At 45.6% G+C, this 24,278-nt stretch overlaps 1 protein-coding gene and 1 long non-coding RNA gene across 3 annotated transcripts in view; one reads left to right on the top strand and one right to left on the bottom strand.

Annotated features, from left to right (window-relative positions):
• Positions 1-5,851, bottom strand: part of PINX1 (PIN2 (TERF1) interacting telomerase inhibitor 1) — a 60,268-nt gene extending 54,417 nt beyond the window's left edge. Inside the window, exons 1-2 of one of the 2 annotated variants that reach the window (XM_055714226.1) lie at positions 5,753-5,851; positions 563-672 (exon numbers count right to left, since the gene is read on the bottom strand). In XM_055714226.1, the coding sequence (XP_055570201.1) occupies positions 563-672; positions 5,753-5,771 (129 nt within the window). In that variant the 5' untranslated portion in view covers positions 5,772-5,851. The remainder of the gene's footprint in view (positions 1-562; positions 673-5,752) is intronic. The other variant, XM_005443509.4, reaches the window with a different exon arrangement.
• A 117-nt stretch (positions 5,852-5,968) lies between these two features.
• Positions 5,969-23,504, top strand: LOC114017038 (uncharacterized). Its single transcript, XR_003561839.2, has 3 exons — positions 5,969-6,293; positions 8,598-8,702; positions 18,944-23,504. It is a non-coding gene; the product is annotated as an uncharacterized LOC114017038 (long non-coding RNA).
• The last annotated feature ends 774 nt before the right edge of the window (positions 23,505-24,278 follow it).

The raw sequence follows: 24,278 nt of genomic DNA, 5'->3' as shown, positions 1-24,278 counted from the left end.
GAGACACCTTTGTGGAAGTTAAACTGCTGTTAAGGGGCAGCTGAGAAGTCTGTAGTTGCCTGCACTGACCTAGAGATTACTGTTAGCACCAGAAACCTGTCACCTCACCCCACAGGTACAGGCTGGAGCTGGGAAGGAATACAGCTCATATAACGCTGCATTTGGCCATTCAAGGAACAGATCAGAAGTAATCTTTAAAAACAGGTGAAAGACTTAAGCAGGTCCTGGAGTTGCTTTACACAGTACCAAAAGACAGGGAAAGAACTGAGGGTATAAAGGCAACTTAAAGCCTTTAACCACCACCTGATTTAATGTGCCAACTCCTACTCTTACTTGGGGATATCACCTTGTCAAAGAAAGGGGAGAAAAACTAGGAAGCAGGAAAGGCACAAGCAAGCAAGTACCTTTGTAATGAACTGTAGAAATCTAACATTGTTCAAATTTTTTGTGCATTTAAGAGAATAAATAAAATAGAATGAACATGTCTGTTTTAAACACTGAGATCAAGAGTCCCCTGGCAGTCTTTCACCCTTCAACTAGACAACTCTCCTTCAGATCATACCTTTCCTTTGGACCAGCCCATCTTTTCCAGCATCTTCTGGCCAAATTTAGATTCATCTTTACTCCAAGCGCTATTTCGTGGATCCACAGACCACTTCTGCCTTCTTCGGGCTAGAGCAGGAAGAAAAAATCCAGACAGACACTATTGACATTTGTACAGCCTTTAATGAATTCAAAAAAAGCTCTTCATTGCAAAAAAACCCTGAACTTATGCCAGACTAAACACATAAGGTTTAATTTTACTAAACCTTATAATGCAAAAAGGCAGCTAGTGGAAGTATTAATTATTAATGTGAAGAATGCCAAAGTAAAATTGCTATGGAAGTTGTCATCCCTAAGGATGGGCTGCAATTCAGGGAAGGCTTTAAGGATTACCATTTAAGTGTACAGGCCTAAATTCCATATTTATTCCAACTTTGTTTTATATCTGGCTTCAACATGAAATCTATAGGGGATGAGACTACAGTGCTGGCTTTCCCAGTTCCGGATAATACCCACTAGCCAGTCTTCCTTTTAACCAGAACACCGAAGTTTAATATTTGCCTTCATAACAAATGCCAAATCAAAAAATCAAATAGAAGTGACCAGAGAAATTGAACTACAAAACACAAACCAGTGGGGTTTCAACTTTTGGATTTGCCACAGAGTTGTTTATTGGGAAACTGAAAAGTCACCGGAAGGTATTGCAGGTGTTAAAAGAGATCCAAACGAGAATCAAGGCCCCTTTGTCCTATGCAGACTATTAAAAAAACTACAGTCCCCCAGGCCCACATGCGTGTGCTTGCCTTTACCATCAGGAACAGCTTCATTGAAATCAAGGAAGAAAAGCTAGCATAGTTAACCAGCCACTTTAAGTATGCACCTAAACATACTCAGGAAGACAACCTAAATAAACAAGACAAAGAATGGGAGACAGGAAGATTACGAACTTCATTAAACAAGATGGGAAACGGCGGATCAAAAATGACCGATTAACCCAAGGCCATACAAACTCAGTGAGAAGCCAAGTCCACTGAAGAGCTTTCAACATAATCAGGAAGTCATTTTTCCCCAAAATGCAACACTTAGGATTTCGGCCAGAAGGACAGAACACTACAGGGATGTTTGATTCATTTTTTGCCTAGTTTTGTTTCATTCTTGAAGAACTAATACTGTCAGAATGCATGATGGTGGTTATTGTTAACATACTTCCGAAGCTTTAAAGCTCAAAATAGGTGCTGTGTGGCAGCCCCGTAAAAAGTGACAGTCTGACAAAGAATGTTATAAAACCCCAAACAGTCCATAAAAGAAGATTTTCCAGTAAGATTAAATAACTGAGTGCTGTGAGAGGAATCGACACAGCTGTCACTTGGTTCACTTCTCTACAGGAAAACAACTTACTTCCAACAGGCAGCCTTCAGCATAGATGCTTGTAGAAGCATCCACAACCAGCCCTGCCTATACTGCTAACAAAAGGCGGTAAAGCGCCGCTGTGGACTGTGATTTTAAAAGCCCAAGCAAATTAGGGTTCCCTGCTGCCCCACTGAGAAAAAAAACTCTGGCTCCCTTAGGGATGTGGCTTACTTCCCTCATTTAGTGTGGTGTTTCAAACATCAAGCTAGGAATCTGGAACAATTAGCATGCTTTGGCATCTTCCCTCACCCAAGATGAAACTGATATTTAAGGACCCAGGTTTCCAGTGGTTTGTGGGGGGAGGGGGTGTGATTTAAAAAGTTAGCAAGCTGACAGAAAAAGCTAAGTCCTATAAAAACAGGGAACACCTTGGCTGTTGCTTTTGTCCGTAACTGACGGTGATACAAACGTAGACACCAAAAAGAAGCAATTTAACAGAGGTTATGACGCCTAGTCAAGCGGCAGCCCTCCTTTTCAACCATATTTCTTACTTTGTCCCTTTGTTTAAGATCTCTCGATTAACATCAACTTACCCTCAGTCACCAAAAACTGTTCAGTGCCTTTTAAAAAAAATCCTAACTATTACAACATTTTATGTTTGCCCATATTCTCTTATGCTCTCTGTAACTAGTTCCCCAGGTGGTGACTTTGCAAATCCCAAGAAATTAAATTCAAAGCAATTCTTACAGTTGTAAAGCCACTGTATGTATCTAAGGATTTGTCTACACAGGAGAGGTAATCCACATCAACTGTATGTGTGAATTTAAATCAACTTCCAAATTAAGCTGTTTGATGTAGTTCAACTAATCCACTTTACAAGTTAATTTCTACTATTTCTCCTGAATGTCTCTCTGTAGAGAAGCCCTAAGATGTTTTACTCCCAGGAGGGCACTGGCAACAAAACAAAAGGGCACCTAATACAGAGATTTCTCAAGCCTGACCATTTAAGAGACCTATCCTTTTCCAGCACTTTCAATCCAAGTATTTCAAACCTCTTTACCTACCACTATGGCATTAATCCTCACATTTCTGCCACATTAGCACACTCTTATTTTAAAACACAGTAAGGCAGATGCAGGAAAATAAAGAAACTTGCTTACATCTTCAGAGAAGTATTTAAGAAAGCCAGGAACAACTTCATGCCACATACAGCAACTGTAAAATCATCTCCCCTCTCCAAACAAACAACAAAAAAAAAGACTGTTTAGTCAACAGTGTATCAGAAATGTTTGTTCACCAATGCCTTAAGAGTGAGAAAGGAAACAACATACGATTCTCCAGCTAAAAAATTCAGCTCAGAAGTTAACGCCAATCTTCTGGGCTTCTCATAAAATGATGCTAGAGATAGTCATGCAACTCTGGGCAAGCAGCACCATCCAGTGGAGAAAAGCGTCATTTCTTTAGATATTTCACTCAGCTACTCTAGGGTTTGAAAAACATCAATTACTAAACCCTTTCACCAAGACTAATTCTATGTCTGGAGCATGTATTTAACCATCATTTTCTGAAAGTTCCCTATCAGTTCCCACCCAACCCCCTGCTGTGTGCCCACATACGGTGATAAACATGTTAAATTTCTCCAATAAATGGAAAAACATGTACTGCCCACAGAATGGATCTTATTTTTAAACAAACTATTAGGCTCATCATTAACAGACACTTCCCCCCCCCCGATAAGCACCAATAAGGCAGACAGGTAATTACAGTTTATTAAAGTTTAAAAAAGTTAAAAATAAGTGAAAAATAAAAGCTAACTCTTTTGGCTATTTCTGCAATTGATACATTTTTAAAATTCAAACTACAGAAGCACAGAACGATCCAAGTTTTTCTTTTCTCTGTACGGTTCACAGCATCACAAAAGTCGGAAGGACCTCTCAAGACCATCTGCTTCAACTCCCTGCTCAAGCAGGTTGTCAAGTCTGTGTCTAGTCTGCTTCTGATTATCTCCACAGACTGATACCCCACAGCCTCCCTGAACAACTTGCTCCAGTGTTTGGCCATTCTCACAGTGAAAAGGTGACTGAATTTCTTGTGCTTCAGTCTGCACTCACCACTTCTTGCCCTGTCACTGAGTACTGCCGAGCAGTCACTTTAAGTCCCTAAAATGCATGTGCTTTCACAGCTGTAATAACACCAGTTAAACCCCTCCCAACTCTTTCTAGGATGAATATTCATTAGAGCATCAGAACTTGATCTGGAACTGCAAACAAAAGTACTTGTGTAACATGGCTTCACAATTCTAACTGCAGATGACGGTGATGAACAAAGGCATGCAACTCTGCAGAAGTGGCTCTCAGCAACTAGACTGTTTTGAAGGCATTTGATTTTAGAATTCACTACATACAGAAGCTATATTAACACACTGCCCAGAGAAATGACACATGCCCCATCCCTGGGAACATTCAAGGAGAGGCTGGAGGGGGCTCTGAGCAACCTGATCCAGTTGAAGATGTCCCTGTCTGTGGCAGGGGGGGTGGACTAGATGGCCTTTAAAGGTCCCTTCCCACGCAAACCATTCGATCATTACTGATATGTATACTGTCCAATTAAAATACTTAACAAATTCTGAAAAAAGGGGGACCAACAAAGTTTACATCTAAAATACTTAGAAAATGACATTTGTAAATGCAATTTTATTTTCCTCAATTCCCACCTGTATTTTCCACTGGAAATCATATTTTAATTAGTCATTAAACTCAAGTCCATCTTTCCTGTAGTCAAGCAAACAAATTAATTAGACCTTGTGCTCTCATGTTAAGGGTGACCCGACACCACCAGTAAACTTACTAAAACTACCAAACGATATTAACAATACTCAGAAGTACATTAGTCTTGTTATATAAAACCATACAGTTGAGAAGTTTAGTCTTTCTACTCATATACAGTTTTACACATACTAGAAAAGGCTACTTTACAGGAATGCATCTTTAACTTGGAAGAGAAGGCCCCACTTTGGCCAGCCCTGAGAGTGTTCTGTTTTCTCAGAACTCTACCTGAGAAAGAGTTTCTCTTTCTCTATTCATCCAATGCTTCATTCAATTCTTTTACGTATGGGGAGCCCAAGCCTCCAGTCATCTCAGAGGCAGGAGTGAAGCTCTCTTTGATTCCAGTATCAGGAAAAGATTAAACAAAATTACAGGGCTGCATATAATAAGATCTTCAAAAATTATTTACTGAGCAACACATTTACACAAAGGGCGTAAGACAACCACGTAGCCTTACCCTGAGTTCTCCCCAGCAGTTCAGCGGATTTACTTGCTTTTTCTGAAGCACCTGCCCAAAGACCCTCACGTCCCATCCTCAATTTCCCCCACCCAGAATTCAGCTGTTCTCCAAAGGTCCCTGTACACACAGGAGGGCGCGCGAAGCCCAAACGCTAACCCTGGGTGCGACCAGAAGACCAACACCGCACCCACACGAGCCCTGCCTGACTGACACACAGCCCCGGCCCCCCGGCCCAGCCCCGGTCCAAGGTTTCAGGGTATCTGTCCTCTAACACCCCGCCGCACAGACGGCGCCGAAAGGAAATACCGGCCCTAAAGGGGCCTGACAGACATCCCTGCAGCGTCCGCCCCAGGCAGGGAAGCGCCGAAGCCTCGGAAACGCGTCCCCCCAGCAGCGCAGGGCCCGCCCGCGCCCGCCCCGGCGCCCTCGGGAAGAACAACGAGGGCGGTGGGGAGGGCCTGAGGGAGCACCCAGCCCACCCCCCAGAATAACGGCTGCTCCCCGGACCCCGCTCTCCGGGGCATGGCCCTGAACCCCCCTGGCCCGGCTCCTCCCCACAGAGTACAGCACTCACGCTCCGCCAGCATCGCCATCTTGAGGGCCTCCCACCCTCCGCGGCGCGTAGCGAAGAGCCACGGTCGCGCCCCTACTCCGAGGGGCCTTTTGTGAACTTGGGCGCAGAAAAAGGTGTCGAAGGAATTGCCTGATCAAAAAGTCTGGAAGCAGGCGAGCGCAGCGGGCACCCACGTGGAAACAGAGGGTGTAAACCTGTAAAAATTCTACCTAAAGCTGTCAAAGGACGTGTCGGGCGGTGTATCGGCCGTTCCCGCGCGGTTCCCGGAGGATATCCGACGGGCACTTCGGCCAGCAGCCGACCAGCGCAGGCGCCGCTGCCTCCTCAGGGAAGGCGCCTGCTCCCGCGTGGCCTCTCCCGGGGTTTCGGGGCTGCCCCGGAGCTATTAAAGCCGCTCCTAAACCCGCTGTGAGCGGGTAGCAGGGCTCACAGGCGGAGCCCGCCCTGAGGTGCAGGGGAATGGGGCGATCAGTGCTCGCTGTGGCCTCGGGGGTGGGGGGTTAAAAATAACGGGGCACAGGCAGCCTGAATCCTCGCTGGGGTAAGCAATGAACGTCCCTGCATTTCCCTAATTCTGTTCCTGGCGTGGGATGGAAGAGTGTTGGGCGTTGGGGGACCTCAGGCGCCTTGTGGGCCTCTGCCTGCCCTCTTAAAATAAAGCTGAACTTGTCATTGGCGTGCTCCAGGGCAGCTCTTGGTGTATAACTGCACAGCAATGTCCAACAGCAGCAACTTGTACCTTCCTCGGGCATGTTGCGTCTTTATTTGCCTTTTCAAGATTTTTTAAAGATTATGTGATGAACCCAGATCTTCCTATAATATCAGCTCAATGCTTCCTGTCTTACCTTAGATGTGAAAAAAAGAGAGTTTTTTCAATTCTGCCACAAATTTTATGTATTTGAAGACTGAACACAACCCCTCCTTCATATTCACTTGCTGAATCAAACCAGCACTATTTAGTAGTTGTGTTCCAGCTCATGTATTTGAAAAGAACCCTTGGTCATTCATGTTTTCTGGGTTTATTAGCCACTCTTAAGTTGTTGTATTTGAAGTATAGCACCCAAAACATGACAAGTGATGCTGCTGAGTTCTTCAGAGTGCATAACTGGAGTTGTAGGCTGCTTCCTCTCTCCTCTCTGGCTATATTTGGTATCTGAGTGCAATATTTTGTTCTCTAACCTCCATATTCCCTTCAGAGAAGTGCTACATAGGGGTTGGTGTTTGTGGACTGTTACTCCTGTCTTTTGCCCTTACTGAATCAGTACTTCTGCCTTTCCATTTTTTTTGTATTATTCTGAATTGTAGACCTTTGTTGTCTGCTGTCTCTCTCCCAGTTGGAATCACCTGCAAGTGTCATGAGCGTACTCTGCACCTTCAGTTGGGTTAATGGGAGTATTGACTCCTACCAGGATTGGAGCACGTTGCCCACCACTCACTCTTCATCCATCCTTCCATTTGGATGGCAACTGGATTACAGCTCCCCCGTCCAGCTTTTCAAACTGCTTTGCTTTTTGATTTAGATTACATTTCCCTATTTGCTTATGAGAACACTGTGCAAGACAGTTTCTAAAGACTTTGTAGACAGAGAAAACAGAAATGATAACCGTGTCTTCTTCCTCCATAAGACCCATTCTGTCAGTTAGCAAAGCTGTAGTGATACGATGGAGCTTGGTCTTGGCTAGTTATAAACATACAAATAGCTTGTGATTAGGTTTGGGGTTTTTTTAAATAGTTTCTATTCAGTTCCTATTGAACTGGTTGCTCTGACTGCCCACTTCCTCCTTTAAAGAAGGTTATCAAGCTGCTCCTTTCGTAGTCTTCTAAGCTCACATACAGCCATTGGAAATTGTCACAGTGTATGTTCTCACCAGAGTTTTTTTGCCAGTTCTCTGTGTACTTTCAGGTGACATTCATCAGGCTTAACTGACATGAAAACAGATATATGCTTCCCAGTCCCTCACTACTTGGGAGAGTGATCTTTTCCCTTTGCCTCCCTCTTTAATTGTGTTAGCCACTTGATTGCATCAAGTCCTTTGAGTGAAGACTGAAAGGATGAATCATGCCCTGCTCCCTCTGCTGCGTAGTGCATCAGCCTTGCCTTTGGTCTTGCTTTTATGCCTGCTGTGCTATATAAAGCTTTGCAACTTCAGGTTTTACCCCATTCAATGCCTTGACTTTGTTTATTCTCTCTTACGCTCATACTATATGTCTGTATGCACTCTGCATAAGGTGGCCTTACATTTATATCTTGTGTCCTGGCTTGCAGCTCGGTGTTATGCACTACTTAGAGTCAGGTTAAGGAATTACTCTCTTTAATTCATAAACCACACTTCTGAGAGACTGCCTGGTAATTCTGTGAGCTTACTGAAGTCTACCTGAAATCTGTCAATATTTTTTGGCTCCTCTCCTTCTTTAGGAAGAGGTACCATCATTTGAACCTGGAAATAACCAGGTATGTGGAAGATATGTCTTTCACTTAACGTTTTCCTGCTGGAGGAAATCCCTGGAGATCAGAATCAACCCTAGAAGAGCCTTCTTCCTGTTTTATTTTTTCCTGTTCTCACAAAATTCTTATACAGCAGAGACCTGCTTGGACAGTCTAGAACAGGGCCCACCTCACCTCTCTTAACTACATATAAAGCAGGCCTGTAACCTGAATTCCTGGTTCCATCTTTCCTCTGACCCAGAGGGAGTTTAGATACCCAGCTGATTATGTGGATAGCTCTAGTTGAATCCCATCAGCCCTGCTCTCTTCCTAAGGGAGGACAGGCCGGATGAGCTCTCATGCCACCCCCAACTCTGTGATTCTGTTAGTTCTCAATCTGACACCTCGTCTGCTTTCCAGTGCTTGCAGGTCACCCACCCACCAGGATCCTCCTCCCCTTTCATCACCACCCAGGGATTCTCAGCAGTGGCCCCTCTTTGCTGTCTTTTGGATCTGAAATACAAGGTGACGTGTCCTCCCCTCCATCAACCTTCTACCTGTGTCTCCCGCACAAAGTACTCTTCCTGGCAGTAATAGCCGTTTCTGTGAATTATCCCCTCTGAGGCCTCTAGTATGTCAACTAGACTGTACTGTCATCCGTGCATTAAGTGTTGGAATGGTCACTTACTTGTGTGAGCCGTTTCACACCAGCCAAATTCTGCTTCCATGTTTGATTCTGGAGAGGTGTTAAGTCTTCTAGTTGGGAACTGAGTGTAGTATTTGGTCGCTCCAATAGGTAGCAGCATTACACGCATTTGAATCAGCTTTGGGGTGCTATAAAGACATCACTGAAGGTGGAAGATTGGAAGTAATTTCTGTTAAAGGATGCCTTGAGGTTGAGATTTGTTTCTTGTTTGATTATGAAACTTAATATTTGACTGCATCAGAGCACTTCTTCTTCCAAAGTTGTCTTACTCCCCTGCTTGCAAAGAATCAGAGTTCAAAATACAAACAAGATGATACCTGCTTTAGTTATTGCTGACTGTGTTTGCTTAACTGGAGGTCAAGGTCCAAATTATTCCACACAGATGTAGACACAGTTCTTCCAGATCAGTAGTTTAAGGTGCTGATCCTAAAAACATGTAAGTACATTAATGTGCACAAGGGCAGTGAAATTAGGCAATATGCACAAAAGGGGAAGGTTCCATCCAGGGGCAATTACTGATTTTCACAATTACATACCTGAGTAAATGCTGGTGTCACAGGAAAAAAGCCCAGATGCATGCATATATATGTATGTTTGTATATATATTTTCCTCCAAGAGAAAGAACAGCTGATATGGGTGATTATAGCCCTCTAAGAAGATACCCTGGAATCCTATTTCCAGTGAGCTTGAAGTGGTTGAAACGTAGCTCTTATTTGAAAAGTAAAGCAATAAAGATGCCTGGTGGGCATTATGTTCAGAGTTCTCCAGTGATTCCTCCCAAGGGTCTTACTTGAAAGGAGGTGTTTCCTGACAGCCAGCACTGCAAAGATCATTCAGGGCTCGGAGATCTGAGCAGGGCATCTTCCTCCTGGCACATTGTTATCGATTGCACGGTGGCTGCAGCCTGCACTGTGCTGTCATTGTGAGCTCCAGAGTCCCCACAGGCTTTGGGGAATTCTTTTGATGCCACTCGCAGGTTGAAGTGTCTAGGTCTTAGGGAGAGATTCAGCTGGGATGAACAGAGCCAACAATACAGAGATATTGAAATGGCAGATAAATGAAGGAGGGTGGCGAGCGCATCTGAGCCTGATTGCCCACCTTTCGGGCCCCATTCCACTCAGAGGAGACCCATGGAAGGGAGGAGGGAGTTATGTTTCCCAGCTAACGAGCAGCTGCTGTGGCCCACAAAAGGGCAGCCCTGAGTACCGACGGTCTACGCCAGCCTCTTGCTACCTGAGGACGCTGGGGTGAACATGTTATAACCCTCTTGGAGCTGATGGGGAGACAGGCACTCGCAGGTGGGGTTTAGGTACCCTGACCCTAGATGCCAGCAAGAGATGCCTAGATCTTAATGTATCACCCTGAGTAACAATGCATAAGAAACAGCGTCAGTGAAAACACCCATTTTTCTCTCTCTATGCCCCATTCAAATGCCCCATCGACAAGGGTGATGTGAGGAGGGAGAAGAGAGGCGACCAGGAAGAGACAAGTCAGGAAAAAAGTAGAAAAGCAACTAAAGAAATAGGATGTGAGTCCTGGCTGTGCAACAGGTCATTTGTGAGGCAAATCAGCCTCTCTTATGTGATAAATGGCCTGAGGCCAGACTAGAAATGCTTATTGAGCAAGTCCTGGGAGAGGTGTGATGGAAGCACTAGGGACAAGGACTGCCTGGAGACCTTAAAATGAAAAGACGGGTTTGATTCAGGACGATGATTTAAGAGAACACGTGGATTAGATGTGAGCTCTGGTATAAAGCTGTATTAGCTGAGCAGAGAAGCCGCCCATCAAGTGTCAAGCAGGGAGCAAGAGATTAACAACGTCTGACCTGTGGAGCAAAAGATGTCACAACGAGTGCCTGCAGCCAGGAGATGAGGGGTTCAAAGAACAGCTACTGGGGCAGGCGAGGAGCAGAAAGAGGCCGAAGGCGAGGTGGTTGATGTTCCTAGAAATGCTGCCATCGAAGACCTGGGCAGCAGTGTGCAGTGCCTGGCAGGGAACGCTGGAGGGAGATGGGCAAAAGAGGCAGCAGGCAGAAATCCAGATAATTTTCCTTCTATCCCACAAGTACAGTACATTTCCATTATTCTTGCTATTGTTGTTATTATTTCATCAGCCTGGGCTTTATGGGAGGTGAGACTGAAGTCCCGTTGTTAGCAGTTTGTTAGCCAAACAGAGAAAGGAGGTAGGGAGCAGATGAAAGAACAGCAGCGGTTTGTGGAGAGGAAAACTGAGGCATGGGACATGATGTGAAAGTCAAGGCACTAACAGCTTGCATTTCTTGTGGAGACATTTTAAAATGTAAAAGAGTGCTAAAGAGTTGGATGCTACCGAGAGATTCAACTCACATCAGTGGACACAGAGTTTTTTTGTTATGGCTGGTATTTTGGTGATCAGATTTCCTGTCTCGGCTGTGCTGAACATGGGGGCGGAAGCATGGCTCTGAACTGCAGTCATGGCGGAGTGAAGCCAGGGTCCGGAGGGATCCAAATGGACCAGTCTGAAGAAGGTCAGGAAGCCAAAGAGTCAGAGCCAACCGGCCTCAAGGGCAAGCCAGGGTGTAATCCATGGGTAGGGTGAAGATGAGGATCCAAAGGACATGGACAGCAGCTCAGGGCTTGGGAACAGTTTGAGGCAGGTTGATTTAAAAGAGATAGGGGGAGGAAGGGTCAGAAACCATTGAGGACCAGGCTGACCTGAGAGGAGATGAGACTGGGGAGGGGGCTGGAAACCAAGACATGGAGCAGAACTACAAGATCTATAAACTGGCCAAGAGTCTTTGCACAGATGCATTCTCAGAAACCATCAGCTATAGATAAAATCAGAAGACACAGAGTGCTACTGCCAGCAGAGACACTTTATAAATACGTTGCAGGAGATGTAAGAGGAAAATGGGCCAGTCTGGGCCAGTTCTTAATGTAGATGAGATGGTAACAAGCCCATAAGGGGCATTGCCAGGAGACTGAAGGATTTGCATGTTTCTTGTTTTAGTTTTCCCCCAAATCCTGAGCCAATATTCAGTGCAATTTAACGGTGCAGGCTCGTGGGTAGGAAGAGAGGGCTGGTTTATCTACTTGGAGGTTTATAACTTGGGTAAAGCTCAGCCTGGAAACTTTAAGAAATGCCATGAAACAGTCTCTGAGCAATAATGATAATGAATGAATCATTATCGTGGGAGAAGGAGGACAGTGGTGGAGTCATGGATGAGTTACTTTGATTCCAGTCCCTGGGAAAACACTGCAGAAGCTCATACATAATTAGTTCAATATTTGGCCACTGGAGGACAGCGGAGTGATGAAAAACCACCTACATGACTCGCTGGGAACAATTCTCAACAAACCAACCTAACTTTTGTCTCTGACCAGGAAGCTGGCTTTGGTGACTAAGGTAGCAGGATTTTTCAATTAGCCAAGAGCCACAGATGCATGGTCCACACCTCAACATTGGGAGTCATTGACAGATGGTGTAGGACTGGATCTCCTCATGGTTCTGTGGCCCTGTGGTGGGACAGGTCCAGGCTGAAGCCCCAGGTATCTGACAAAGTCCCAAGGCAGCTGACAACCTCCCACACCCAAGGATGCAGACAACTCAGCAGTCTTCACAGCAGCCCCAGCTTGCTGCTGATTATGCAACAGAGCTCCCATATAGGATTTGCTCTTGGCTTTTTCCACAGACTATCTGCAACTCAAAAGAGCCCCAGGTTGTACATCCCTCAGGAAAAAAAAATCTTTAAAAAGACTTTCAGCACCATCACACATGCAGACTTACATTTCAGACAGCTTCCCCATAGCACGAGTGCTCAATGTGTCTAGTTGGTACTCTGTGAACAACCTGGTGTGGGACAGACCATCTGTTGATGTACCATGCACAGGAAGGATGCAAGAAGTGTGGAAGGCAGGATCCAAATTCAACGGATCACTTTAAAGTGGGGGAATAGCCTGAAAAAGATGAGATAGCGAGCAGTAGGATAAGACTTCAACCTGGGAAATATCATATGCAGGGAAACTGGGAATGACCAGAAGACACCAGCACTGGGGGGAAATAAAGAAGGAGGAAGGAGCAGAGCTAAAAAATAATTAATGAAATGAGAACCTGTAGTAAAATAGTGGTTCAGAAGGACCAGTTTCTTTCTGACCCGCATTATCTATGATGAAAGAGGATAATTGCTCCCTGTCTCAGAGATGGAAAAGCCATAGCTGTAACACCATTCCCCTATCTGGCAACCGCACTTAAAGAAATCGGGGATGAACCTGAGCTGGAGCAGGGAGGAGGGGAAGGGACACAACCTGATGATTAGAAAAGACAGTCTGAGGAAGAGCTTGGAGGAGCTGGACTTGTTTGGTCCAGAAATGAAAAGCATACAGGAACTCCAGTGCAGACTTCTAGGAACAAGGACAAACAATTGGTTCCCTTGTCTACCGACACCCGGAAAAACAGATATCCAACATTTAGCATGTTGGAGAATATGCAGGGTACCAGAATGCCTGGGACTGGATAAGGGGTGGTGGGACTGTCTTTTTTCATAGTGAAACTTGTCACAGATGGACTGTTCGACCTGACCACAGAATGGGGAAAGGAGCTAGGTGGCTTCTCAAAGGCTGCTCCAGTTCATCTAGTTCTCCATACCTATCACTGCATGAATCAATTTAGGAAGCCCTCTCGGAACACATCTTTCCTCAGGTCCTATGCAATGTCTTAACCACAAAACCAATCCTGTGCTATTTACTCTTCTGTAAAGTGCTGTTTACTCTTCTACAAATTAAAGTGTCCCATTTAATCCTATGAAACACTCACTTGTTTTGTTCAAACTGAGATGGGAAAGGGAATAAAAAAAAAGATTTCCTGCAGATGCTCATTCAGATTTCAAAATTAATTCCCTTCCACCATCATTGTGTTCATTTTCTGAGAAGCAGCTAGGCAGCAAATTTCATTTACACAAAACATTTGTTGCCAGCCAGGTTCAAGTATTATTCACTACACACAGATAAGAAGAAAATGATACTTTTGTAGATATGGGAATTGCTTCTCAGGAAGCAAGAAAAGGAGTGGGTGAGCAGCACAATGCCAATGGCTCAGTTCAGCAGGACCTACGAAAAATATTCATGATGAAATTGCTGAAATACAAAAGCATTCCTGCCCCAGATATCAAATACTTTTGGATTTGCAAATGGTTGCAAGGAAAGTTCATTGCTTTCCATGAGGAAGGGAAAATGCCAGGCCCAGTAGAGTGTGTTTGATATATTATTCATAAGAAATTATATGCTGAGAAGTAGTCAAAATCCAGCAGCAGCAATCAAGGGTCAACAGTGAAAAAAACCAAATAAATCTGCAACAGTTGTTAAACTGGTTTAATGCATCCAATTTATAGCCTGTTTTATTCATTAGCCCTGGTTGTCTGGGAAATTCTCCTGGCAGGATCGAGGTTACTTCTGAAGATTTCAGAACCAACATTACTCACAGTCTCAGCAGGGTTCAGCTTTGTAAACACAGCAGATTAGATTTAGGGCCTTTGAACAGAAATAAAGAGGGAAACCCACAAGGACATTGCTCACTTTTCAAAGTGTAGCTGCACTTTCATGGCTGACCCAGTACTGTCATTTTAGGGCTGCTTGAGCAACCACTGGAAAATAAAAGAGCACTAAAAATAGCCAACATGAGCTCATTAGCTCTTTAATTACACATTGGTTTCCCTGTCTCTCTATGTACACTTGCAACTTTGTCCTGTGATCTCACCCCTGACATTGACTGGGGAACGCCAGGAGCAGCCTTGGTCTGGTGGACACTGCTACAATTCACTGCCAGTCCATCCTGCTGGCCTTCCCTTTCCCCCACTGGAAAAATGGGATTCCCCTATGAAGCCCATTATAAGACAAGCATCAAAGAGCAGAAAATGCAGGGAAAACAGGGCGGGAAGTGACAGTAACAGCCTCTGAAGGGCTCAGAGCTTGTCCCGGTATGTGAAATCCAGGTGTGCCTTCAACAGAAAGCGTGTGTTGAAGAAGCAGCCATGAGTCAAGCTGAACAGGCACCCCTGAAGCTCAGGCTGCAGCAGTGCCCTCATTACCAGGGACAACTCAAGTTTTAAATGCAATTCAACAGGTATGGCTGAATAATGTATCTGTAACGTATTCCATAATCCTGGACCATAGGACTGTCTACACAAAGGTGACCCTCTAGACTGGGCAAGGAGTCGGGTGTGTGTAGGATGTGTTCTGGTACATCATTTAGACTTACTAATGGCACCAGTGCTGCTAAACTAACCTTGGTTCAGGTTCTGGGAAGTTTTCCCCACTGGTTAATTGTCAGCATGGACCTTGTCCTGCTTTTGACCCAGACCAACCAGCACTGATTTTCCTGAGCACACTTCAGGGGTCAGCAAAAGCCAGGGATTATTCCCAAGAGCAATGTGGATGCAGCCGTCTTGTGGACCAGTGTGGGATAGGGGTGGTAACGCACTGAGATCTGCTGATTTCGCTACAGGCCTTGCATTTGCTGCTCGTGCCCTACATCATGAGCACCATGGCAGCCACAGGGCTCATGAGCTGCGGGACAGGCAACTCCATACAAGCATTTGTCGGTGTCACAAGGGTTGTCCCCAGGGTTTGCAGCCTGGGTTGGGCAGGTCAGAGGGAAGAGGAGAAGCGTGAGTTATGCCCATCAACCAAAGCAAAGTGGCAGTGCATTTTTCTGCAGAGGGAGTCCTCCTAAAAATGCAGGAATGCAACTCCAGGCTCAGCTACCCACGGACACTTGTCAAAGTGAGTCTGGATAAACCAAGTGCTTCTCTGTGTGTGGAGGTTAGACCCAGCCTCATTGTTCCTATGCTGGGGTATCACTGGAGTTGCCTGAATCAAGACCTCTGTCATCCTACCAGCTTTTCTGTTTGCAGCGCTGACACAGGAGCCTCCTGTTTACCACCATTCCCTCTCATCTCACAACTGCTTTTACGGTTGGATGCGATGATCTTAAAGGTCTTTTCCAGCCTAAATGATTTTATGGTTCTGTGACATGATTCTATGCTCTATTGTGAGGCTCATTGCTGCAGGATGCTGTGGAAAGGATACAGGGGTTGAGAAAGGGTCAGGCACATTGCTGAAGGGTGCCATTAAACACAATGGTCCAGCTGCTACTTCCCGCTCAGGAAGCCCTTAAAGACATGATTACAGCAGACAAAGAGATGTGCAAGACAGAAAGATCACTCCAGATTTGCCAAGAGTCTTACACTTTTTCCTGCATATCAGCTTTTGGCCTCTGTCTCAGGCCATGCGCTGGGCGAGGTAGACCTTCAAATTTGATTTAACATGGTCATTCTTTTCAAATGTTACCGAGTGCAGGTTAATGGTGCTTTTTGTGGAACCCAAAGACCACAAACCCATTGTTTTCACAGTGTATTTGGCTGCTTGGGTCCATGGTGCTGCTCACTTCATCTGCAGATGCTCTGCTCCTGCTGTGTACCTTAGTGGGGTGACAAGCTGGGATACAACAGCATCTCTGAGCTACAACAGGATAAATAAAACATATGACTGAATGATCTCATGTTCTTGTGGCTTCCTGAGCAATCAGGAAACACTCAGTACACCATGACAACATGGTCATGGTCATTTCTGTTTTGTTCACGCTAAACTTTTTAATTTCCACATGCTCCTTGTAAAACAGGAGCTGTGCTGGAGCTTGCGTTTGTTCACTGATTGTAGAGTCAATGACCCAGGGAATGTATCCTGGCACACGTAGCCCACAGACGCATTCAAATCCACATCTAGCGCAAACAGCAGTACTAATAGTGCTTGTAAATATCATTGTTTGCTTAACGTTCTCTGAAGCACTTGGGAAAGTGCTCTGCTTGAAAAGAAAAACTCAGCACTCGGTCCCAGCTTGTTCTACAGAAAGAGAGAGATTGTTACAGAGGTAAAATGCACATGCACACATGATCAGATATTTTGTGAAGTTGTAGACAAGGAGTTGGAAAAATCAGTTTAACCTGCTGAAGTGTACCTCTAATAAACCCTGCAACGGTGCCTACCTTCCCAGTGGCACTCAGAAAGCAGGTGCTGCCAGGTCAGGACAGCATCAATGCTACCTAAGCCAGTCTTCCTGAAGCATGTCTAACCCTTTCCTCATCTCCACTTGTGAATGCTCAGCTCCCACCCAGATTACCTACCCAGTGTCGACTTATCCTGCCAGGAGAAAATTTCTCCTGGCGTTTCACCTCATGCTCCTTTTCAGCCTTAAGTCCGTTTGTTCACCTTTTCCTTACCGGTTTGTTTGCTAGGCTGTTTATCTTATCACAGGAGGATCTCTAAGCCACTCTTGTGCCAGGCATGGCATAAACACAGTGATCTTCAGTTAAACAATGTTTTCATGGCGCGGTACTTCTCTCTGTGAAAATAAAGGTGCTGGCGCCTGTTCCCTGTATCTCTACTCCAATTTGCATGGTTTCAACCGAGACCAATTAGCCTTGGTTTCTAGATGTGGTTTCAACCTGGGCCAAGTAGCACTGAGCCAAACCTACCCCAGGTGCTACTAAGGAGTTAGTACAGGTCATGGGTCAGCCCCAGCATGCATTTTGAGTATGGCCATGTTGACTGTCTCCATGGGTCCGTGGGCATATGTGCCTTAGCTCCTATGAAAGAAGCTACTTCCAAACCTTCCTACTGAACCACAGACTGGGAAAGTCTCCAGAAGATTTGCATTGAAAACCTGATCTAGGTGTATGCAAGTTCTTCATACCTTGTACTGTAACGTGGCAGGAGTCCGCTCTGCAGGCAGATGGGGAACAGCACAAAAAGCAGTCAGGTTGTAGACTGAGTTGAAGTTGTCCTCTCCAGGAGTCAGTTGTTAGTAGCAACTCAGGGAAAAGCATTAAGGAAACTGTTAAAAGGTAACGTTGGCAGGTTGATGAAAAGGAACAGGGAGCCTATTTTGCCATAAGGATGTCTTGGGATCTTTCCCTTGTCCTAAGAGGAAAGATGTAATTGCTGCATGAAGCAATTTCATCACTTGTTTTTTCCCCACCCTGCTAGGTGAAAGAAGGTCTTTCTGGGATTGCTGCTCTGCTCTAGCCCTGATTTGGGTTAAAACCCCTTGGCATTCTTCCCTTGGCATTTATTTCTACCTCCCTTCCCAGCCTCAAAGGTGTCCTGGTTGTTTTTTTCTTCCCCTAGGTCCCTTCATAGCTTCTCCCACTGCCCTGGGATGCCTGCAGCCTCATCCCTATAACTTACTCCTCTCCCTTCTCTTCCACATCCCAGCCTCAAAGACCACATTGCTAAAGCATTTGCCCAACGCTCATGAGCCAGACTTGCAGTTGTATGCAGAGAAGTGCAGGGATCTCATTGCTTCTGACACATCTGGGGAGCTGAGAGCATGGAGGGGTAAGAAGAGATCATCCTCGCATCTCAGGGCTGATTACCCAAGCCTTAGAGAGTAGTTTGGTAGCTCCCAACCACAGCCCCATGCTGCAGCACACAGGCCATCATCCCTCTAGTCCTGGGGTAAGAAAGGAGCGGTCCGTCTCCCTTCTGCTAGAAGTGGCTTTCTGCCCCTGAAAGAACAGGTGAGGCCGCAGTGAATGAGGCACATGGTACAGTGGTCAGAAAAGCCATCACATAAACTTAGGGCAATGGTGTGAAAGTTTGTTACGAATGCCATCCCGGACACAAATCCTCCTGTGCTGGAAATTCCACCTCCCTCCTGGTAGGAAGTAGAGGAAGATGCCCCACAACAGCCAGTGTATGCTGCACCAAGTTACATCCCCCACCCCCCACCCCCCCAAGAAATCATCTCCCTGTATGCCTCTCCTTGGGAGAAGTCAGCTTCTCTTGGAACATAGCTTTTCTGGCTGTGACCTATTTCCCCTTACTCTAAAGGACTCTGGCACACCTGGCAACCCCCTTTGGGGAAAGCAATCTGTAAGACTCATTATTCTGTCTTAGAGTCATGATGAGGGTGGACTCCAACTGAGCAGCCTGACCTCGCTGAAGATGTCCCAGCTCATGGCAGGGGCGGAGTGGACTAGATGGCCTTTAAAGGTCCCTACTAACCCAAACCATTCTATGATTCTAGGGCTCATGATGTCTCTCCAGATGGCAGTTGCCCCATTCTTTGCAGAGAAGTGGATGCAATGTAGAAAGAGCCTGTCCTTCACTGGTTCTTAGAGACGTATGAATCACTTAGCTCAGAGAGGATAAGTTGAGTCAGAATACAGGAAGCTATCTGTAATGAGTGCCCATGCTCACCTGGTTTTCTTCCAGATGCCTCTCAATAACCCATGTGCTCTCTTCTCTGATGTCCCACAGGTGTAACATCAAGGTTGCATAGCCTCCCACCCCCTTCTCTTTCCTTTCACTATCTTCCAGACCTGCCTTCCAGTACAAGTTTGGCAGTATCCTGAAATTCAGATCCTGTCCAGAGCATCTGGGATGTTTGGTTTGAGCTACCATTGTCTGTAAGACACTTATTTTCCAACTATGTTTTCTCTGATACGCAATGAAATGCTGGACCTTCATGGATGTGTACGGCTAGCTCCGGAGTCCTGTCTGCAACAAACTACGACAGATGTGGCAGAACGAGTTACTGTCTTTGTATTATAGGGAGTTTCTTAAGATGAAGTTGATACCTTCTGGAGAAAATCACCAAGGTTTTGGGAAATCACTGTATGACAAGTTAGCTTTCCCTGTCACTTCTCAGGGGTCAGGTGTTTGACAACAGAACTGGTACCACAAAGCATTTTTGGTTTTAATGGCCTGGACAAGTTTGATGAGGAATCTTCTTGGGAGTCTGTCAGTACTAAGCATTCATTCTGCTTTGAAATACGGGGGTGGAGAAATTGCAAGTTCATATTCCCACTGTGACAAAACCCCTCTCCGGAGTGAAGTGGTGGTGGTTTCTTGAGGGGAACAGCTATGTATTTTAGTCATGGGTAATATTATCTGATTTTCCTGATAATACCCAGAAGCTATCACCAGAGATCAGCACCCCACTGGGCCTCTGCAATGAGTGCCCACCCTCCCTTGTTCTTGTGCTATGCAGTCCAACAGGTTGGCATTATGATCCTCACTAGTTATATCTATAGCAGTAAATTAAACAACTCCTGGACAGGTTTATGAGCACACGGTATGGGTAGAGTTTTGGACCAGGTCAGCTGGAAGTCCCAAATAATCTTTGGACTTGGCTCAGGAGTTAGGACAGACCATTCCCACTAAGTGGTCTGGATATGACCACCCTACTCTGAAGGCTGAAGGAGTTTGGTACCACAGACCTGGCCAGACAGAGCCTTAGAGCCGAGGATGGAGTCAGCATTTACCTCACGGTCACAAGCAGATTTGCTTTTCATGCAATACCAACCTGTACTGGTCTGCAGAGGCCTCGTGAGCAAGTCTCCTCACAACTGGCACATCCCCAGTGCCTGTAGGTAAGAGTCGCCACTGCATGACAGACCTGGGTCCGTAGGACACCTTGCATAGCCTGCTTCATTCTTGGGCTTTCTCTATGAAGTGATGGATCAAGGAGGCAGTTATTAACTGGACTAAATGTGCTTGGGTTCAGCAGGGGTTGGGTGAGGGACTCAATAGGAGGCACAAACTGAAGCCAAAAAATGGGAGCAGAGAAACCAAAGCACAGCTCATCATCATGAGGAGAGACATGTCCCTCCATGTGTGTGGTGGGTTTATGCACCATCCTGGGCAGGGCTGCGGAGGAGCAGGAGGTGACCAAGGAGGTAAATGAAGAAAATCAGGAATAGGAGTTGAATTTGGGGGGTTTGGTGGAGGAGACAGTCAACCCTTACTTACAGATTGAGTGAGTGGGGATGAGGAGGGACAGGACAGGTATCAGACATGCAGTCTCTCTGAGTAGGCTTCCCTGGGAGTCTCAGTGCAGGGACCACACCACTGCCAGAGGATGCAAACTGCTTCCCTTGCAGTGGTGCACCCGGGAGATAACCTGGAAGCGTTTAAAAAACATGTAGATGCGGCGCTTAGGGACATGCGTTAGTGGTGGGCTTGGCAGTGCTGGGTTAATGGTTGGACCTGGTGATTTTAAAGGCCTTTTCCAACCTAAATGATTCTATGGTGTGGTTGTGCCATCCCTTGTCTGGGGACTCCATAGGCAAGTTATGTCACCTAGAAGCAGCAGCAATTAGCTTTCCAGCTGCATGGTAGCTTACTCTAACCCTGGACCACCCTTCCCCCAAGGTCTTCTGCTCTCTCAGGCTAACTCAACCTGTGGTTTGACCCAGCGCCCATTCGGTTTTCCTGGAGCATCCTGCTAAAGACACACTCTTGCTCTGGTTGAAAAGAAACTCAGGATTGCCAGGATCTGAAATGTTGCAGATCTGCTTTGGTTTTGTAGGCTCTGTGTCCAGTGTGGAGTAGAAAGGAAAGAATAAAAAGACACAGCACACTGCAAACATGTTATTAAAATGAACTGTTTATATTATCTCAGTTGAGTCAATACATTATAATGTATTAAAATGGAAAGGTACAAAATTGAAATAAATACTTTCTGATTCATGTATAAATCTTTTGTCAAGATGACATTTTGTTTGTTTTTTCATCAGTACATGTTTCAATAAAACATTTAAAATGACAAAGTATCATTTAAAATATGGTTCATGGAAGAAAAGGTTGAAATCAAACAACTTTTGGCTTGTTTTGGCATGAGATCTTGACACAATCTGGGTTCCCCAAAACCACGTAAATGGTGGTAAAATATAAATGCTCAAACTTATTTAAAAAAATAAACAGGCTTTACAAAACCCTCTGATCCTTGACTTAGCAACTTCTCTGTATAGTCTGCACTTACGATATATACATTCATTATTGTCCAAGGGAAGACAGCCACTGACGTTCATGTAAAGAGCTTGGTGGAGAGGCCTAACAAACAAGATGCAGCTGACTACAATTAACACGGTTGAAAAAAACTTCTGAGAGTGCAAAAAGAAAAAAAAAAACAACAAAAAAAACCAAACCAGCTCAGAAATCGAAGCGTACAAATGGGACAAGGAAGAGGCAGGCACACAAGCCCAGATCTGATGCAAAGCACGAGGCGTTTTGGCCAGGTCTAACAAAACAGCTTTTGGGCAGGACACGCCAGCGGGTCGGCTGCTCCGGCAGGCGCCTTGCATCCACCGGCAGACTGCCCCACTGCCCAGACGGGTCACTGCAGCTGCCCCCGCGGCTCCCAGGGGTATTTGTGCTCCTGGGAAAACCACCCCTGGGCACACGGGACCTTCCGCCGAGACTCCTTCCTCGATTGTGATGAAGGCGAGAGCAGTGCTAAGTGGAATATGCTGGTGTGAGCCTGGCCGGGGGGGGGGGGGGGGGGGGCGGCGGGGGGCAATGCGATGCTGGATGAGACGTTGCAGAGCGAGGGGTGGGGTGGGGGGGAAGTGAACAATGTGGGTTTGGGACCTTTGAGAAGAGGCAGTGGGGAATTCACTCGTAGGCAGCAGGTTTTATCAGGGTCGTGGAGCAGGCTTGTTCGTGTGCTTTAGTCTCAACAGTGTGCTTATTTCTTTGTCACCGCAGCCACGGGCTGTTACGGATGGTCCCTCTAACCTTTACCATGTGCTTATTGTGCTGGGGCAATGGATGGGGCCCTGCTTGGGGCGGGATGTGAAAGCGTGGACTTCCCTGCTGGGTAATGGTGACTTTTGCCAAATTTCAGTATTCCAGGAACTTTTCAAGTCTCACCCAAAAGGGGAAAAGAAACAGAGTCACATTAAAAATAGTATTAAAGAGAATCTTCCTGCCAATCTCTAGGGAAAACTTCTCAATGTACACGTTCCGCGGGCTGTATTGCTGCCAGTGAGTTAAACTGCATAAACTGAAGAGTGGATTTTCTTTGCAGGTTGTTTTTAAGGCAGTAGAAGATTTTCTCACCTCGGAAAGGAAGTGCAGCCCCATCCCAGCTCAGTGGAAGAGCAGGCAGGACTTGAGGCGGTGCTGCCTGTGCTGTTCTTCTGGATGCTCTACAGGCTGATGGGGACCAACTCCTCTTGGGTACCTGGTTGTTCCCATCCTGCGAGGGAGGATCTCATGGCACGAGCTGTTTGCAATGCTCTGAATGCTGCTGCAGGCACAGGGCTCCCCTATCAAAGGCAATCCCATTGCAAAGAGAGCCCTGTGAGGTTTGGGACCTGTGAGCTACAGAGTCAAGGGATGTGAAGGGCATTGTTTGGAAAAATTGTTTTCTTTCCCACCCCACCAAAACCCCGTGCTTCTCAGTTAAATCTTCTTGGAAAATGCCAGCTTCAAGCTGTTTCCTGTTGAAAAATACCACAGCCGTGGGGAAATTAAGGATGTGATTTGAGGCTTTTGGTTGTCTTCTCTGACATTTTCATTTGGGTTTTTTCATTTCTGAACAGCTTTTAATTTCAAAATGCAGAGTAACTTATAAAAAAAAAGGAGGGTGCAAAAGGGAAAGATCAAAAAAATCCCCCTCCAAGATACCAAAACTGTTTTTGTTGGCATATGCATTGTTTTGCATATTTTTGTTTCATGTTTGCTGTTAGCCTTGAGGTTTCCATGTGGGTTGGAAAAACAAATTCACAGAAGTTCTTAAGGGATGGAACAGTTCTTTCCTATCCATCTCCCCGGTGCAGAAAACTTGATTCACTTTAGCTAAAGCTCTTCCCTCCTGCATTTTTGAGTGTGTGACTCAGGTTTCAAAGGCAAAGGAAGCAGAAGTTCTCTAAGTACTGCTTTGCAGTGAGGGGGACCCACTCGAAGCTGCTCCAAGAATTTCTGTGCACAGGTGTGGGTGAAAGAGAATCCATCCTACTGTTTTCCCTTAACTGAATTTGTGTGGTGCACCAGAAGGGCCTTTTGTGGGCTCCTTTTCCACCTCTGGGAGGATAATTGCACTTTTTTCTTTGGGTTGTTTTTACCATTTTCTGTCCTAATCCAATCTTCTTGCAGCTTTCAAAAGCCCACTTCATTGGGGGCCCTTAGATTACTGGCTTTCCTGAAGGAAGCTGCAGAAACTCCTGCACTTGAACAGAATGGTTTTCATTCTGTTAACTGTTCATTCGGGTTAAGATGAAGCTCAGGTAAAATAGCATCTTCCACTGACTACAGGTTAGGCTAGGAAGGTGACAAAGTTTTCCTCTCCTCCGGTGCCAGTTGCTGGGATTCATGTAATATATCCTGCTAGAGCCCGAATGCATTGACTGAAGTGTGTATGGTCAAGGAGAGTCTGTGTGCATCAAGGTACTAAACTTCTATCAAAGCAGAGAAATTATTTTAAAATTACTTGTTGGTTTGGTTTTGGGTTTTTTTTGCACATCCTTTCAAATAGCCTCCAGCAAACATTTCCCTGGGTGTTCCTGTGGTGCAGTAGGGCAGCCTGGACTGTTACAGAAAGCACTGGCATCTCATATGCAGATAAAATGTGCACT

This window comes from Falco cherrug, chromosome 6, assembly GCF_023634085.1.
Source record: "Falco cherrug isolate bFalChe1 chromosome 6, bFalChe1.pri, whole genome shotgun sequence".
Lineage (NCBI taxonomy): Eukaryota > Metazoa > Chordata > Aves > Falconiformes > Falconidae > Falco > Falco cherrug.
The sequence above is the reverse complement of the archived record's forward strand: the minus strand, read 5'-3'. Positions and strand labels throughout refer to the sequence as shown.